Source organism: Crotalus tigris, unplaced genomic scaffold (assembly GCF_016545835.1).
Source record: "Crotalus tigris isolate CLP2741 ecotype Arizona unplaced genomic scaffold, ASM1654583v1 scf7180000017666.379230911805:20528666, whole genome shotgun sequence".
NCBI classification, from domain to species: Eukaryota; Metazoa; Chordata; class Lepidosauria; order Squamata; family Viperidae; genus Crotalus; species Crotalus tigris.
In genome coordinates, this window is record NW_024096552.1 from 5900391 (window position 1) to 5918746 (window position 18356).

General features: G+C 43.7%; 1 protein-coding gene across 1 annotated transcript in view; it reads right to left on the reverse strand.

Moving 5' to 3' along the window:
• PRRT1 (proline rich transmembrane protein 1) overlaps positions 1-18356 on the reverse strand; it is a 44341-nt gene that overhangs the window by 3736 nt on the left and 22249 nt on the right. The window contains exons 2-3 of the mRNA XM_039336649.1: positions 9485-9897; positions 4228-4404 (exon numbers count right to left, since the gene is read on the reverse strand). Coding sequence (XP_039192583.1) covers positions 4228-4404; positions 9485-9897 — 590 coding nt within the window. The remainder of the gene's footprint in view (positions 1-4227; positions 4405-9484; positions 9898-18356) is intronic.

The following is an 18356-nucleotide window of genomic DNA, read 5'->3' on the forward strand; positions in this document are numbered from 1 at the left end:
ACCAGATATGTGGCGTTCAGTTGATGATTAGCTATGGGTACTCCTCAACTTACAATAGTTCATTTAGTGACTATTCGAAGTTCCAATGGTACTGAAAAAAGTGATAGGATCATTTTTCACATTTACAACTGTTGCAGCATCTTCATGGTCACGTGATCAAAATTCAGATGCTTTGGCAACTGGTTCACATTTATGAGTTGCGATGTCTTGGGGTCATGTGATCAGTTTTTGCGACCTTCTGACAAGCAAAGTCAATGGGGAAGTCACATTCACTTAACAACCATGTTACTAACGTAACAACTGCAGTGATTCACTTAACACTGGAACATCATTCCCTCAGAGATTAGATTGGCCCCCACTCTAACACTCTTTCGGAAGGCGCTGAAGACTTGGTTCTGCCAATGGGCCTGGTGAACTCAAAATGGGATAGAGCCCATCAAATGGCTAGTTCAGGGGTAGACAACCTTGGCTCTTTTATGACTCGTGGACTTCAACTCCCAGAATTCCTGGCTCAGGAATTCTGGGAGTTGAAGGCCACGAGTCATAAAAGAGCCAAGTTTGCCTACCCCTGGGCTAGTTGAATGTGTGTTGTCACTGGGATGGGGGGGGGTTTATTACATTATTTTATTATGTTTCGTCTTGTTACTATTATTTTTTTATAGGGTGTTTTTCTATTTATGGAAGCTGCCTTGAGTTGCCTGTGAAAGTAGGTGGCAATACAGATTTTCTAAATAAATAAATAAATAACATAAAATGGGTCAAAATTCACTTCACATTTTGGCCTCCATTGTAGTCGTAAGTTGAGGACAACCTGTGTGAAGGACTGCACGTTTAAGCGGGCAGCCTAAACCAGTCTGTCGCTTGCCGATGCCCTTTGAAATCGTTTTTCTTTTCCACCATTGCAATCCTCTGACACTCAAGTGTAATCTTTTTTAATGTTACTGTCTTTTCATGTGGCTTCTCCATGTCCCCTGAGCAAGTGTTCTCGGCAGCTGTCAAGCACCCGTTTGACATGTTACTCATCCTTTTTTGGCAGACAAACAAGAGGTGAGTGGAACACTTCAGATGGAGGCAGGCACATTACGGCCGTCTACTGTGACAAAATGGTTGCCTGGCTCCTCAGAGCCATGGATTATTTTCAGAACGAAGCTATTTGACTCTACAAAATGTGTACTGTGTACATGTGTGGGAGGTGAGGAATGCCAGCCAGACGTGAACAGGGAGTGCACGCGGCATCTGTTCAATCCAATTTCCTTTGCTGTGCCGTAGATTACTTCCATCTCGTGACGTTTCTAGATCTAGAAAGGGGGCTCCCTTCTCCAGAAGGATTTCCTCAATCACTCTGGTACTTTAAAGATGCTTGGATTCCAGTGCAGCTGCAACACAGTATTATTTTAGGTTGTAGTCCTGCTCACTGCACCATCCTCACAGGCAGCTACGGGACCAAAGCCTCAATCCAGAGATCAGCGTTTCTCAACCTTAGCCACATTATGATGCGTGGACTTCAACTCCCAGAATTCCCTAGTCAGTATGCTGGCTGAGGACTTCTGGGAGTTGAAGTCCATGCATCATAATGTGGCTAAGATTAAAAAAACACTGGTCCAGATGCTTGCAATGTAGAAAGCAGCAATGAGAAACCTGATTAGGGTCATATCTGGTTTCCATTCCTCTTTTTTGTGTCACCTAGCCCCGTCAAGATTGGAAATCTAGTTTTTAAAAATAACAACAGATTCCCAGAATTTGGCTACCTCTGTTGTAAGACTCAACCTTTGGCAAGTCTAGCAACAGCATCAGCTCCCTTCTGCCCCCAGCTGCAGCTCTACCTAGCAACACAACACATTTTCACTCCCCATTACGTCTCTGAGTCTTTGTTAATCTGCAGGAAATTAGCACTATGGAAAATGAAAAAGGCTGCTGTCAACGCTGCAAATATTGTATATTCTTGCTTTTGACAATATGCAGAATTGTCTGGTAAATATGGGGTTAATAAAGAGCAGAAGGGGCGTTGGGGGTAAAGCCCAGGAAAGAAAGAGGAAGAAAACATTTGACCTTCACACTAATTGGATAGTGTGAGATATGACGGCTAATTTAGGGAGGGAACATGCTGATAATTTAATTGCTCAGAGGAAGAGAACTTAGATCCTAGCATCCCTCCATTGTGCCTGTGCCGACATTTTGTAACAATAAAAGACTTTTAGGAAAATAAATGCCTGGAAGTTCTTTGGAATGTTTCATTAGCCGGAACCACATCAGCTGCCCACTGCTGCCATCCTCAATTTGGGGCCTGCAAGGTAGGACAGGGTGCATCTTAACACAAGCAACAATTGTTGTGATTCCCTGCCAGCCTGTGCTCCCAACAGCTGAGTCTGAGGAATCTGAGAAGGAGGTGGAGGAGGCATTTGAAGGGCCATCAGGGGCAGAGGGAGACTCTGATGAATTACAGGACTCAGGGTTTGATGAGGAGCCTGGGCCCTCCAGTCATGTTCCTGATGAAGCTCAGCTGTGTGAGGAGAATGAGTCAGACTCAGAGGACTCACACCTGATGGACATGCTAATTGATGCACGCACACGTCGTCAATTAGCGAGAGTAAATCAGCAGCAGTCAATATGGCAACTCCAGAGTAAAAGGAGAAGGCACTGAGAGGCAACGCCTTGGGACTGCTATATAAAAAGAGGAGGTGTGGGCAGTGCTGGTTGCTGAAGGCAACCGTTTGCAAAGTGCTTCTCTGAATCCTGGTCTGTTCGTCTTGCTTGTGACTACTCTTCTATTTGCATTGTGTTTTCCTGTGGACTAGTTCCTTCATTTGGATTGAGTTTTGCTGTTTGTGTTTTGGACTATTTGGCAGGTTTGTCACCCATATTAAAAGGGGTTTGTTTTGTTTTAAAGTCTCCAGTCTATGTTATCAACAGGAGTTTGGTCCTTGTGCCGTTAACAAAGACGGCTATAGGCTGGGATAGAACAACAATGGGGGGGGGAAACCTTTTCAGAGGGAGATCCAACCTGGAAATAAGGACAATTCTAACCGGGAGAACAATTAATCAGTGGAACAGCTTGTCTCCTGGAGTTGTGGGTGCTCCATCACTGGAGGTTTTTAAGAAAAGATCGGACAACCATTTGTCCGGGATGGTATAAGGAATCATGCCTTGGGCAGGGGCTGCTGTTGTTAAGTGAGGTTTTTTTTGCCATGGTTGTAAAGTGAATTATTACAGTCGTTAAGTGAATCATAGGGTCATTTAACGAATCCAGCTTCCCCCATAGATTTAGCTTGTTGGAAGCTGGCTGGGAAGGTCTAAGTTAGTGCAACTCTCATAAATACAGGCTGGTTGCCAAGTACCCAAATTTTGATAACGTGATTGTGGGGATGTGTGACAGTCATCAGTGCAAGTACCGATCGTAAGTTAATTTTTTCAGTGCTGTTGTAATTTTGAACAATCATTAAAATGAATGGTTATATAAGTCAAGGACTACTCATAAGAGGTACATGGAAGAAACCATATCTCTGCCCATAAACAAGGTTAGAAATTATTTGGGGGACGAATGTTAGGTTCACCACATTCCATGCTCCTCAAATTAGCTGTAGAAATTGGACTGAACGTAGAATAAATGTGCAAGAGTCACAGGAACACTCCAATTCCTGTATCTATTTATAGCAGCGGTCCCCAACCTTTCCACCTTGGTGGCCACGGTGGGGAGAGGGAGTGTGAGTGTAGACAAACGTGCATGTGCACAGTTCCATTGGTGCAAGCGGCGGCGCAGGTGCCCTTCATTCATATGAATGAGCTTCGTGCACAAGTACAAGCACTCTTCGCTCAAACGCTCTCCACTTGTGCGAGTGGAGCTTCGCGCATGAGCACAAGTGCCCACCACTCTCATGAGTGGAGCTTTGCATGCATGCTTGCCCTGTGCTCGTGTAGTCCAGTTTGAAACATGCTGTGACCTGGTAGTGGGCCGCAGCCTGGTGGTTGGGGGCCTCTGATTTATAGATGGAAAAATTCTGGCTCTTCAATTTGGACCTTAGCTCCGATACTTGTCCAACAAAACCAGCTATCAAAAAAAAAAAGAGATAGCTTCCAGAATCCCTACTACATTCAACTGGTGTCCTAGACAATGCACTTCCTGAAAAACAAACAGCTTTGAATGTCTAGCCTGACGAATAAATACAGTTGTTGTACTCAGAAAACCTTCTCCTGTACCTCACCTGCTGGATTGAGGCATACACCACTCACCTGCACAGCCTTGATGATAGCAATGATGCCAGTGGGCCAGAAACAGCAGATGGTGGTGAGGACAGCGATGGGAAGATAATCGTGTGGTGGGCGCCGGGGTTCCAAAATGGCAATGCCAGGCGTCATCTGTGTTGGGGAGAGAGCTGGTGGTGGAGGTTGGTTGGCCTGAGGGTAGGACTGGAAAAAAGAATCGAAAACCTAAAGAAACCATTCGTTCATTTGTTCATTCATTCATTCATTTAATTTAACATCAAGGAAAACAATTTTCAGCAAGTAGAAGAATACTTTATGGAATGTACCACTTGAAGCTGCAGGTGGAGTGTTGCAATCTTGAATATTTCCCCATCCCCCCCCCCAAAAAATAGTTCAGTGGTACATTCTGCAGGTAAAAGATTGCAGGTTCCAATTCTGATATCTCTAAGGTAGGGAAAGATATTAGAAATGGAATTCTCCGATCAGCCTGGGCAACAGTTGGAGAGTCTAGGAGTTGTAGTCCCAACACATTGGAAGAGCACAAGTTTGGGGAAAGTGGGGAAAGCAACTAAGATTAGATTATTATTTAAAAATAGTTTGCTGAATAGACCACAGTTGGCTGACCACAACTGGAGTGGATGCTCCAACACTGGAGGTTTTTAAGAAGAGATTGGACAACCATTTGTCTCAAATGGTGTAAGTTTTCCTGCTTTCCTCCGCTAAGCAAATCTTGTTCACATGACTGTGGGAAATGCTGCAATGGTCGTAAGTGCAAAGACCAGTCATACGTCAATGCCATTGTAATTCTGAACAGTACCTAAACAAATGGTTGTAAGTCAAGGATTACCTGTACTAATGTTTTTAATCTCTGTTCCCACAATCACTTGTACAAATTGGGTGGCCATTTGAATCGAATCAAATCAAATTAAATTGAATTTGAGGTTTTAAATATGGAGGCACTCAAAAAAAGAAATCCCAATTGAATGTCCTAATGATCAGAACCATGTTACAAATGTTTAACACTGCAGTAAATAAGTCAAATGGGAATAATTAATGGATATGAGAAGTAAGCAAGGAAAAATTGCAAAATTCTCTGTCTGCAGCTTCCGATCGTAGCAAGGATAGCGAAAAAGAACTCAAATGGTGCTTTGCTGCTAACGGCGAGAAACTCCATCGCCTTCTAAAATTCTGGTCAATGAAAGGCAAGCAATGAGTGGCATTTTAAATATTAGTAGTAAAAAATCATCCATCCACTTTTCAGTGCAATCCAGCTGCCTGCATTTATTCTCTGGGCTCCTCCTCCCCCACCCCACCCCCATTTCTGACTGTGGGCCTGATAAAAGAAGACAAATTAGCTGTTCTTTTAAGGAAGCTTGTTTGCTCTGCATGCAAAAAACGACAAAAACACCACCTACAAAGAGCACATAATTAATACGTGTCAGGAGTGATACAAAGGCCTAGCCGCATAAACAAGATTAACATGGTTTTCAGTTCTAAGGGTACATGAATTCTCAGATGAGAAGCTGAACTGGGTGCTCCCAAACAAACCCCAGCCTACAGGCCTGCTTATATCCATACATTGTTTTTAGCTGCAGTTTTTTAAAAAAAAAAATAGAAATAGGTGGATTCACATAGTCCACTCAGGCTGTTTTGACTTAACAGGATGTCTGCATCCAACTGCAGGGGTTTCTAAAGGAAACAGTAGCTTATGGTTTGGTGTTATGCATCAAACAAGTCCCTTTTAATTATAGCAGGGGTGTCAAACTTAATTTCATTGAGGGCCGCATCAGCATTGTGGTTGCCCTGGGAGGGGTGCGGCCTACTGGGTGGGCATGGATGGAGTGGGTGTAACCTACTGGGTGGGCGTGGCCAGCTCTACATCATTTGCATCAAGGGTGCCTGTGGGGGCCTGGGCAGGAGTGGGACAGATCTGAGGTCTCACAAAGGGTGACACCTCCCCAACATGCACCCAGGGGATGGGGCCGACGCGGCAGGGGCTGGTTCCTCGCTGGTTCCAGACAACCTTGTGGAGTTAAGACTGAATGCGTTTCAGCATACATGGCCACCACAAAATTGAACATTGTCTCCTGCCTGGCCTGGGCCAGGGCCAAGGCAGCGGGGGCCGTTCCCTCACTGTTTCCAGGATGGCTTCACGGGCCACATGAAACCACTTCGTGGGCCGCATCCAGCCCCCGGGCCTTGTGTTTGACGTGTCTGAATTATAGCAAAAGGAACACAATTGAAAGAAATAATGGTTTTGCATAAAGGACAAATTATAGTTTCTTTAAACTAACGTTAGTAAGAGGGTAAGGTTATTTCTCTAAAACATAATGGCTATATTTTAGAGGAAGCTTGTCCTTTACTAATCAAACTGCTGGGAAATATAAAAACAAAAAAAATCATATTGCCTTGGGTTGTTATATGCTCAAAGATTGGAAGAGGAATATTATGAAAGCTAATCAAGGAGACAATCCACCTAGAACTAAGGAGAAACTTCCTGACAGTGAGAAGAATTAACCAGTGGAACAGCTTTGCCTTCAGAAGTTGTGGATGCTCCATCCCTGGAGGTTTTTAAGAAGAGACTGGACAGCCACTTGTCTCAAATTGTATAGGGTCTCCTGCTTGAGCAAAGGGTTGGACTAGATGACCTCCAAGGCCCCTTCCAACTCTGTTATTCTGTAATTACGGTGGAAGAATGGATTTTGAAACTAACGAAGCAAGCCAAGATAGCAAGCCAAAATTGACCACTTTGCTTAGAGACAATAATTGGACTAAATTTCTTGCAACTTGAGGACCACGGTTTAATTTCTTAGAAGATAAAGAGAAAAAATCAACTTTGGAATTTGAAGATTAGTTTGGATTGGATTAGAGAACTATCACTGCTTTTTAAACATAAGGTTATTCAGATTTAACAATTTAATAATTGTTAGATTAAAGACAAGAATATTTTGTGAATACTGAATGCTGATTACTATTTAAATTTAGAGAAAGGTTGCTGTATGGTTATTTTCGTTGGAGTAAAAGAAAGTCGTAGTCTATCTTTATTATAAATATGTTTGTTATACTGTTTTTTTCCCTGTCACTTTTAATCTGTATCATTATTCCTTTTCCCTGTCTTTTCTAATAAAGGGCATATTACAGTCATACCTCTAGAAATCATGGTTCTCGTTACATCTGCACTAACTCATATCTGCAGGGTAAAGAGGCAGTCCTTGACTTGCAACCGTTCATTCAGTGGCTTTTCAAAGTTGCAAAGGCATTGGAAAAGGTCACTTACAGGCGGTCCTCACATTTACAACCATTGCAGCATCCACAGAGTCACCTAATCAAAATTCAGCTCCTTGGCAACTGGCACATCCAGGTAGTCCTCATCTTACAACAGTTCATTTAGTGACCATTCAAAGTTACAACGGCACTGAAAAAAGTGACTTAAGACTGTTTTTCACACTTATGACCATTGCAGCATCCCCATGGTCGTGTGATCGAAATTCACACACTTGGCAATTGACTCATATTTATGACGGTTTTGCAGTGTCCTGGGGAGGGTCATGTGATCCCCTTTTGCAACCTGCTGTCAATGGGGAAGCCAGGTTCGCTTAACAACCACATTACTAAGTTAAGAACTGCAGTGATTCACTTAACAACTGTGGCAAGAAAGGTCGTAAAATGGGGCAAAATTCACCAGTGTCTTGCTTAGCAACAGAAATGTGGGGCTCCATTGTGGTCGTAAGTCAAGGACTACCTGTATTTATGACAACTGCAATGTCCCTGGATCACGTGATTGCCATGTGTGACCTTCTCAACTGGCTCCTGACAGGCAAAGTCAATGGGGGAAGCCAGTTTCACTTAATGACATGATTCAATTAACAACTGCAGTGATTTGCCTAACCACTATAAACAGAAATTCTGATCCCAGCCGTGGTCTTAAGACAAGGACTACGAGTGAGAAAGTCCCAAACTAATACAGGTAGTCCTCGACCTACGACCACAACCGAACCCAAAATTTTGGTTGCTAAGTGAGACAGTGGTGTTTTGTCCCATTTTACGATCTTTCTTTACATAGTTGTTAAGTGAATCATGGCAGTTGTTAAGTTAGTTCCACAGTCGTGAAGTGACTCTGGCTTGACTTTGCTTGTCAGAGGTTGCAAGAAGGGATCACATGACCCCCTCTGGGGACACTTTAACCGTCATAAATATGAGTCAGTGGCCAAGCGTCTAAATTTTGACCACAAGACCCTGGAAATGCTGCAACGGTCTTAAGTGTGAAAAACGGTCATAAGTCACTTTTTTCCATGCGTCTTGTAACTTCGAATGGTTACTAAATGAGGCTAAATGAGGCTATAACATAAGGAACGGCTGCTGGAATTGGGCATGTCTAGTTTAATTAAGAGAGAAGGATGAGGGGGGACATGATAGCAGTGTTCCAGTATCTCAGGGGCTGCCACAAAGAAGAAGGAGTCAAGCTATTCTCCAAAGTGCCTGAAGGTAGGACAAGAAGCAACGGATGGAAACTAATCAAGGAGAGAAGCAACCTAGAACTAAGGAGAAACTTCCTGACAGTTAGAACAATTAATCAGTGGAACAACCTGCCTCCAGAATTGGTGAATGCTCCAACACTGGAAGTTTTTAAGAAGAGACTGCACAGCCATATGTCTAAAATGGTATAGGGCAGTGATGGCAAACCTTTTAGAGACCGAGTGCCCAAACTGCAACCCAAAACCCACTTACGTGTTGTCGGGTGCCGGGTGGGTGTGGCCCATTGGCTCAGTGTGGCTCATTGAGTGGGTGTGGCCCATTGGGTGGGCGTGGCTGCAGTGGTAATGGCAGACTGGGTGGGACTAAAAAGTTCAATCTATCAATCAATTCCAACTTTGCAAGATCTTTTTTTTTCCCGCGAGAAGTTGAAATTGACTGATTGATTGAACCTTTTTTTTTTTTTTTTGCACATGGCAGCAGAGGTCTAAAGCGAAAAGGTTTTATAAAACCCAGCTGAAGGCCTAGGACTGGGGTGACGGCACGCGTGCCCACAGAGAGGGCTCTGAGTGCCACCTCTGGCACCGTGCCATAGGTTCGCCACCACTGGTATAGGGTTTCCTGCCTGAGCAGGGGGTTGGACTAGATGACCTCCAAGGTCCCTTCCAACTTTATTATTATTATTATTATTACTACTACTACTACTACTACTACTACCACTATTGTAAGTGGAGGACTACCTGTAAGAAAGTCCCAAACTAACACAACCCCAAGAAGTTCTCTGGTTATCCAACTGAGCATAAATACTCACCGTCCCTACAGGGTAGACCGGCACATATGCCGTACAAGGCTGTAGCTGGACTGGGTACCCCGGGTGCATGTAGCCTCCAATGGGGAGGGTCCCGACAGGCGGATGCGTCTGCACGACATAGCCCTGGGCGGCTCCGTTGAACTGAGTTTCCTGCATGTAGGGGTCAGGGGGGAGGCGGGGGAGGGTGGCGGAATGGTGGCGGGGCGGGCGCGGGAGGGTGGCTGATGTGGGGGGAGGCCGGGGGAGAGTAGCAGCCCCTCCAAGCCGGGGCAAAGTGGCTGTTCCCGAATGCACGACCGTCGCAGAGGAATCACTGTATCCCGGGATGGGGGCATCCTGGGGAGGGGGAGGGGGAGGTTGCAAAGGGTTGTTGTAGGGTGGCGGAGAGGTGTGTGGGGCAGAATCAGGAAGTCCTGAAAGGGGAGGAAAAAAAGAGAAAGGAGTCAAGATAAAAGAAAACACCAGAAGTTACATGTCAGCGACGAAATGTTCTCAGCGAAGGAAAAGCCAGGGAGAACTTGGTCAAAAGCCATGTGGTTATATTGTTCCTGTTCTGTCGACACTCGGTTTCCCTGCAGGATCTATTCTGCATCCAAAACACAAATGTACCCATTCAAATAGATATTTTAAAACCCAACTCCTGAATTCTCCCAAACATTAGCAGCAGACTCTACAGGCAGCTTGCAATCTGCTGCGCCATTCCAGCGTTCAAAATGCAGATAAAAACAGCAACCGAGACAGATTCTGTGCTAAGGTTAGCTCAGCCCACATCTTCTCTCTCAGTTTAAGCGTCGGACGCGCCCCCACCCAAACCTCAAAGTCTGTTACAGAAATGCAACGTGACACCACCGTCCCATGTTGCTTTCCAACTGACCAATGGTCCAGAAACAGAGAGACCTAATTCTGTCACACTGACAACTGCAGAGAAATGGATGTTCAATCTTTCTGGTTGTCTCATAAGGGTGGAACTCCCATTAGAAAAAGGTTTGCCTGCATAAATCAGAACGTGGCATTCACGCCAATTTCTCCTATGGGCTTTGATATTAGCCCTTCAAGATAGACCAGGTCAGGAAACAGGGATGATCAAAAATACAGGGAGTCCTCAACTTACAATTGAGCCCCACATTTCTGTTGCTAAGCAAGACAGTTGTTAAGTGAATTTTGCTCCCTTTCGCAACTTTTCTTGCCATGGTTGCTAAGTGAACAACTTACAATTACTAGGTTAGTAACACAGTTGCTAAATTAATCTGGCTTTCTATAAGGACCTGCCTCAACTAGATCTCCCAAGGAAGCAGAACTCTTGAAACAGGCATTGTTTCAAAAGGAACTTTTATTGAGAGTTAGTGATAGCAGGAAGGCAAAGCAAAGTCTGAAGATTTCGCACATGAAAGGTTACATCATAATGCCCATTCAGTTCTCCTCCCCCCCAATGTCCAACTGTCCGTTTGAAATCCAGCCAATCCATAGGTGCTAGGTTGTTTTGAGAACCTAGTGATTTAGCACCCTTCTCAAGCTCCCTCTCAGTTTTGTTTCTCAATGGTCCCAGGCTCCATTGTCTGGAGATAAGGTAGAAATTTTTAGGCCACATTCCTTTCACATGGAGGGAGGGCAAAGCAGAGCAAGGCAATTACATTTCCCAACGAAGAAGCCCCCCTCCCTCCCCAAAAATGAATACATAAGCAGAAGCAGTAAGCAATACGCAAATCCATTTGAGGGGTCCTGATACTTCCCCAGTGATTTTGTTTGTCAGAAGGTTGCAAAAGGTGATCACATGACTTTGGGACACAGCAACCATCATAAATTCATGCCGGTTCCAACGTCTGGATTTTGATCACGTGACCACGGAGGTGCTGCAACAGTTGTAAATGTGAAAAATGTGCTAAGTCACTTTTTCCAGTACCGTTGTAACTTTGAACAGTCCCTAAATGGATGGTTGTAAATCAAGGACTACCTGTATAGAACCGATGTAGGCTGTGATTTTAAAAGCCTGGCAGATCCTTTCCCTCACCATTTATAGAAATGAGAAATTCATAGAAATTTATTAAAGAGAATCAAGATCTGGCAATCTTGAGTTTCTTTCTTACTCTTTCCTCTTTTCCCAAGCTAAGTTTGTGTTTTACTGCTGCATTTTTTCTCTCCAAAGTTGTTTCAGTGCTCCTTTGCATTGGCACATCATATCTGTTTTGCCTCTCCCTGCAGCCTCAAAGCTTGCCCAAATCATTCATATTGTCAAACTAATTTTTAGGCTACAAAATCTTCTTTTCCTTTCTGGACCTATCTCCTCTGGAATCACCTGTTTCTGGTGGTGGTAGCAAAGAAGTCCGATAAACAAAAAATGATTAAAAAAACATAAGCTTTTTAATGGCTGCTGCTCTTTCCATTTGATAAAATTTGTTTGTTGGAAAAGGTGTTACCAGGCTTCTGTTTTTTTATTTTTTTTTTTTATTTTTTTGCCTCTAAAAAGTGACATGGCCCTTTTCCTGCAATCTGTACGAAGTTTCTTAAATTGGGATCCACAAATCCCTTGAGGGTCCTAGATAGATTTTCAGAGAGATCCATGATCTTGGATGAGGAAAAAGTTACAACTTTATTTTCACTTAAACCTATAGCTTTTCATTCAATAAAGAAAGTAGGCAACACTGTAATTTATGGCTTCCGAACTTCAAAAATGTGGCTAATTCTAATAAATCTCACTATTTTAGATTATTATGCCCTGAAAAAGCAAAAAGCAGTATATTCCCAGATTGTGGGAAGTTCCTTTTTCTCTGAAAAAGTGTAGCTGACAGCAGCCCACACAGTTTGACTTTCAAAGATGCTTTGGTCCCTAAAATTCTATGCAAGCCGTTCATATGAGCATAAGTGCATTTGAGCTCATTTTCTGCGTGATGCAATCTTATAACCATATAATTCTTTTTATGCATTTAAAATCTTTCCAAAAAGTGATCTATAGGTTTCACCAGGCACTCAAAGAGGTCCATGTCACAGAGATTAAGAATCTGTGCTTTACAGCAGAGGTCCTCAACCTTTTGGGCACCAGGGACTGGTTCCTTGGAGAAAGGTTTTTCCACAGACCAGAGAGTGACTGGTTTTGTGTGCTGCCTGCATCCCACGGGTAAGGCTTGCTTGTTTGTACGGACTGGTTGCTGGCATGCCACAGCCCGGTACCAGTCCACAGACCGGGGGTTGGGAACCCCTGCTTTACAGGACCTGAAGTTAAGGAGCCATTTTTCCATGGCTCATAACAATCCCCAACCTTAGCTTTGTATATCAGCTGAACTGGAAATTAATCAACTCAGCTAACACTAACATTATAACAACCTCAAAATTCAGAGCTGTTTTCAAACAGGTACAAAATTCTTGCATGAAAATACAATATACAGTATATATATACATACACATATATACATATACATATACATACACATATACATATACATACATACACATATACATACATACATACATACATACATATATAGGTCTTTGGTTATTCGGGTTTTCTCCCACATAAAATTGGAAGTGTCTTGGTGATGTTTCGACGAAGTCTCATTCGTCATCTTCAGGCTGGTGTTTTCAGCTTTGTGCTCCTCGAAGCACGAAGCTGAAAACACCAGCCTGAAGATGACGAATGGGACTTCGTCGAAACGTCACCAAGACACTTCCAATTTTACGCGGGAGAAAACCCGAATAACCAAAGACCTACATACAAACATCTGCGAAAACCTCAGAAAACATATATATACAGGAAGTTTTTCAGACAGACCAGTCTGATTGATTATACCTTGACATTTTTTAAACTGCTATACTGCAGTTATACTTTTTTTTTACAACCTCTTTTGCCTTGCAGCCCCCCAACTAGCGGCGTTAAGCAGGCTCAAGTCGCAACTGCGAAACATTTACAAATCCAAATTTCTTTTTCTGACAAAGAGTTCAAGAATTAAATTGGGAGATTAACTGAAGTGTGTGGCTAACTGAAGAGAGTAGAATGAGCTCGAAATGGCCATCTTAGTCTCCCAATTTAATTTTTTAACTCTTTGTCAGAAAAAGAAATTTGTATATATATATATTTATATGTATGTATGTTTTCTGAGGTTTTCACGGGTGTTTGTATGTAGGTCTTTGGTTATTCGGGTTTTCTCCTACGTAAAATTGGAAGTGTCTTGGCAACGTTTCGACGAAGTCCCATTCGTCATCTTCAGGCTGGTGCTTTCAGCTTCGTGCTTCTAGGAGCAATGTGTGATCGTAGCTGTTTCTTCCTTTTAACTGCCAGTGGGGGTATGAACTGATTGGGTGGGAGCTTGGCTGTGTTCTGACTGGGTGGAGGTGTGTTCTGATTGGTTAGGGGCTTGGCTGTGTTCTGATTGGATCATTTTTCTATCGAGATAGAAAAATGCCCACACAGCATGAAGAAATGAGATGATACCTCCCACCTACCAGCCATTTGGAAACCCGCCCTTATTGACAAACAAGTCCCTAACACAAAGAATGATACCAGACCCACACTCACGAAAACCACACAGGATGTCACCACCACACATCCACACAAAAAGCAAAGCCAAACCACAAACCAGAAGCCAGACCACAGCTGCATCATTAGCCACTTTAAACCCCTCCAATCCATACATGAAGCAAACTGACACCCACCATGAAGATGAGGCATGACCACGAACACGAAACCAAACAACAGCAACGCAGCTCACCATCTCAAATCCCCCAGGTTCGAATCTCAGAAGGGTATGTCTGGTTGAAAAGAACTAAAAAGTTTGAAATAGCTATTCCAGTTCTCCCTTAATTCTTTGCTAGCAATCCAAATTTTAGAAATATATATGATGTCGCAGTTGCAACTGCTGCCTGTGGATGGCTCTAGTTTGAGCTGATACAAGGCAAAAGATTTCTCTCTCCCATATTTGGGTCAACAGGGTGTAGCATACAGCACTCTAGATAATTCTCCTCCCCTGTTTCTTCCCTCCCTAACACAGCTGGCAAAAGTGAGAAAGAGCCTGTGGCCTAGAGGTTAACACAGCTGCCTAACATGCAGACGGCCCAGGTTCGAACCTCAGAAGGGTATGTCTGGTTGAAAAGAACTAAAAAGTTTGAAATAGCTATTCCAGTTCTCCCTTAATTCTTTGCTAGCAATCCATACACACACACACACACACACACACACACACACACACACACACACTTATTTATTTCAGCAAAATTTTTGTTATCCAAAGAGAGAAGAAAATTGCATTCACATAACGTGTGTATCCATAGTTAAGTTAAATGCAATTGATTAAATTAACCCAATGACCTTGGTTTATAAAACTTATATGTAAATTGGATTCAAGTAACATGCTAGACTGGAGTTTTTCAAGCTTGGTAGCTTTAAGACGGGTAGACTTCAAATCCCAGAATTCCCCAGCCAGTATAGCGCAGTGGCTGGGAAATTGAAGTCCATGTATCTCAAAACTGCAAAAGTTGAGAAATACTGACTTGGACATTAAGCCTAAACCCTGGGCCAAAAATCAGAGGACTCTTGGCTGGGGAATTCTGGGAGCTGAAATCCATATCTCAAAGTTGCCAAGGATGAAAAAAAAATGCTGTGTTAGACTAAAATGTGGTTAGACAGTTTGTGAAGCTGTGTTATTATGCAAACGTAGCTCGAATATAAGTGGGGGGAAAAAGCCTACAGTAGTGATGACGAAACTTTTAGAGATCGAGTGCCCAAACTGCAACCCAAAACCCACTTATTTATCGCAAAGTGCCAGGGCTGCATCAGCATTGTGGTGCCCTCAGGGCAGTGGGGGGGGGCATGGCACACTGGGTGGGCATGGCTGCAGTGGTCATGGCAAACTGGGTGAGTGTGGCTGGGACCAGTCCCTCGCCATCTCTGAGGCATCCCCGTGGGGGGGCAATGCCGCTTGCATGCTCAGTTCCTGCCCTGTCACTTCCAAACGCCATGTGCTCGCTATTCCGGTGAACTCTGCTGGGGCAACAGCTCGCGTGCCCACAGAGAGGGCTCTGAGTGCCACCCCTGGCACGCATGCCACAGGTTCACCACCACTGGCCTACAGCATAAAACGATGCTCTGCAGGATTAAATTTTCCTTCCTATTTTTCCTTTCTCCGCTTGAGGAAAGACATCCCATGCTGATGGATCATGGGCTTCCTCAATCTTAATACTCATCCATTATCTTTTATTTTTTGTGTATTTCGGACTTCCCCGACCATTTTGACATGCACAGAAGTGGGAAATAAGAATTCTGGAGGAAAAATACGATTTTTCCAACTGTGCAACTAGGCCCTTTTCTTGAACTGGAAGATTCCTTTAGAGCAGTGGTTCTCAACCTTTCTAATGCCGTGACCCCATAATACAGTTCCCCATGTTGTGGTGACCTCCAACCACTTATACATCACCGGGTGCCAGGGGCGTGGCCAAAGAAAAGGGGGAAAAAATGGCGGACAGCCTTGTTTGGCGACCCCCGTGAAATGGTGGTTCGACCCCAAATGGGGTCCCAACCCACAGGTTGAGAACCACTGCTTTAGAGGTCCAGCGTGAAAGATGAAAATGTTACTTAGCAGCTAAACACCCTTATTTTTTAAAAAAACGAAACAAAACAATCCACATATGAATAATATGGTAGCTAATCTGTTTTAATTGCACAATTGTTTTATACTATATGGCTCAAATTCTGGACATATATTGGGGAGGGAATAAGTGGGTTTAACGAGGCTTCTGTTTAATTAGGCTTCTGTTAATCACATGGTCCAGGAAGTCCTATTGCATTACGTCTGAATGGGGAAGCATGTGGTGTGATTTTGGTTACATAAACTATTTCCCTTCCAGTCTGAACATATCAAAATTGATTTCTGGAGAGCAAACGAAGCATAAAAATGTCAACAGCAGAAAAAGGCATAGAGCTGAAACAGTGTATAGCCTTCCTGTAAATCAGCATTTCTCCCCTCTGCCATAACCACTTACAGCCAGCACCATGCATCACGCACCGCCCTGTGATGGCAATCCAGAAGACAATTGCTCGATTGTGGTAAAAGCCCACACTTAACACAGACTGGACTCAATACAGCATTCTTTCTCTGTCTGAGCTAAGCAGGCCAGTGCATGGCTCCTTCACTTAGCGGTGTTGGGGGAGGTCAAAAAAGTCAACATGGCATCCCCAATTGTGCGATCCAAGTCCCTATCCTTTCCTATGTGCAATACATAGGGGGGGGGAAAGGTCAAGGATTTGATTGCTGCCATCTTGACTTATAGAATAACAGAACTGAAAGGGACCTTGGAGGTCATCTAGTCTGACCCCTGCTCCAGCAGGAGACCCTGTACCAGTGGTTCTCAACCTTTTTAATGCCGCGACCCCCCAACCGGTCATAAGTCGAGGACTACTCAACCGGTCGTAAGTCGAGGACTACTCAACTGGTGCAGCACCGTTTGCAGAACGGGACTTTTGGCGGGCTCAGCAGGGCAGAGACCGCCTGGACAATTCCTATTGGCTTTTGAAAGCCAATAGAATTAGACTCTATTCAAGAGAGTCTATTCTATTGGCTTTCAAAAGCCAATAGAATAAAAGGTAGTAGCACAGCTAAGGAAAAGGGGAAAAAATGGCGGACTGCGTTGTTTGGCGACCCCCGTGAAATGGTCGTTCGACCCCAAATGGGGTCCTGACCCACAGGTTGAGAACCACTGCCCTATACCATTTCAGACAACATTGTGTTTTGCCTTTATTTTGAATTAAGGGCTCAGTACGAAATGAATCACTGGAGCAACAGAACAGAATTAGTTAATTTGGTTCAAATCATCCTTCAGAAACCCCTTTTGCTCATAAAAAAATAAAAAATAAAAGAAGAAAAGGAGTTAAACCGCATTATGGACTTGGTTATTTATATAGTTGGTTAATGTTAGTTAGAGTTTGATTATTATATTTGTAACCCTGTACTCAGCTCTGGGAAGTGGGGGAGGGAGAGGGGGGGTTTAGGGTGGGTGGGTTTTGGGGCGTATACTGTAATTTTTATAAAACTTTTCAATAAAAAAAAAGAAACCCCTTTTGCTCAAGGAAGTTAAAGGGAGGGGGGGGAGAATATTGCACCAGCCCTGCTCATTCTCTCAACCTCGCCTACCTTGCAGGGCTGTTGGGAAGATAAAATATCATTGCACTGGATTATAAAAGTAAGGAGCATACAGTCTTCAAGAATCAACTCTTTAAATCTGTGCATAAATACAGCAGTCCTCGACTTACAACAGTTCATTTAGTGACCGTTCAAAGTTACAACAGGATTGAAAAAAATGACTTAGCACCATTTTTCACACCTACAGCTCTTGCAGCATCCCCATGGTCACATGGTCAAAATTCAGCCACTTGGCAACTGACTCCTATTTATGACGATTCCAGTGTCCTGGGTGGGGGGGGGGGTTCCGACAAGCAAAGTCAATGGGGAAGCCAGTTTCACTTCACAACTGTGCTACTAACTTAACAACTGCAGTGATTCACTCAACAACTGTGGCAAGAAAGGTCGTAAAATGGGACAACAATCCCTTAACAAATGTCTCACCTAGCAACATAAATTTTGGGCTCCATTGTGGTCGTGAAGTCGAGGACTACCTGCACAAGGCAGGTTTTCTGAGCTCTAAAAAGGACAAAGCTCTTCACGCTGGCATACAGTACGGTGATACAGAAGTAGGCCTGTAGTTTCTCTCCCCATGAGGAATCATTAAATAAATAATTTAGACACAGAGCTAGGGCAGAGAGGACACAGAATTACTCCAGCACAAATGCAGTTATGCAATCTCTCTCTCTCTCTCTCTCTCTCTCTCTCTCTCTCTCTCTCTCTCTTGATCTCCCAGGAACCTCGTTTTATTTCAGCCTATTAGCATTTCC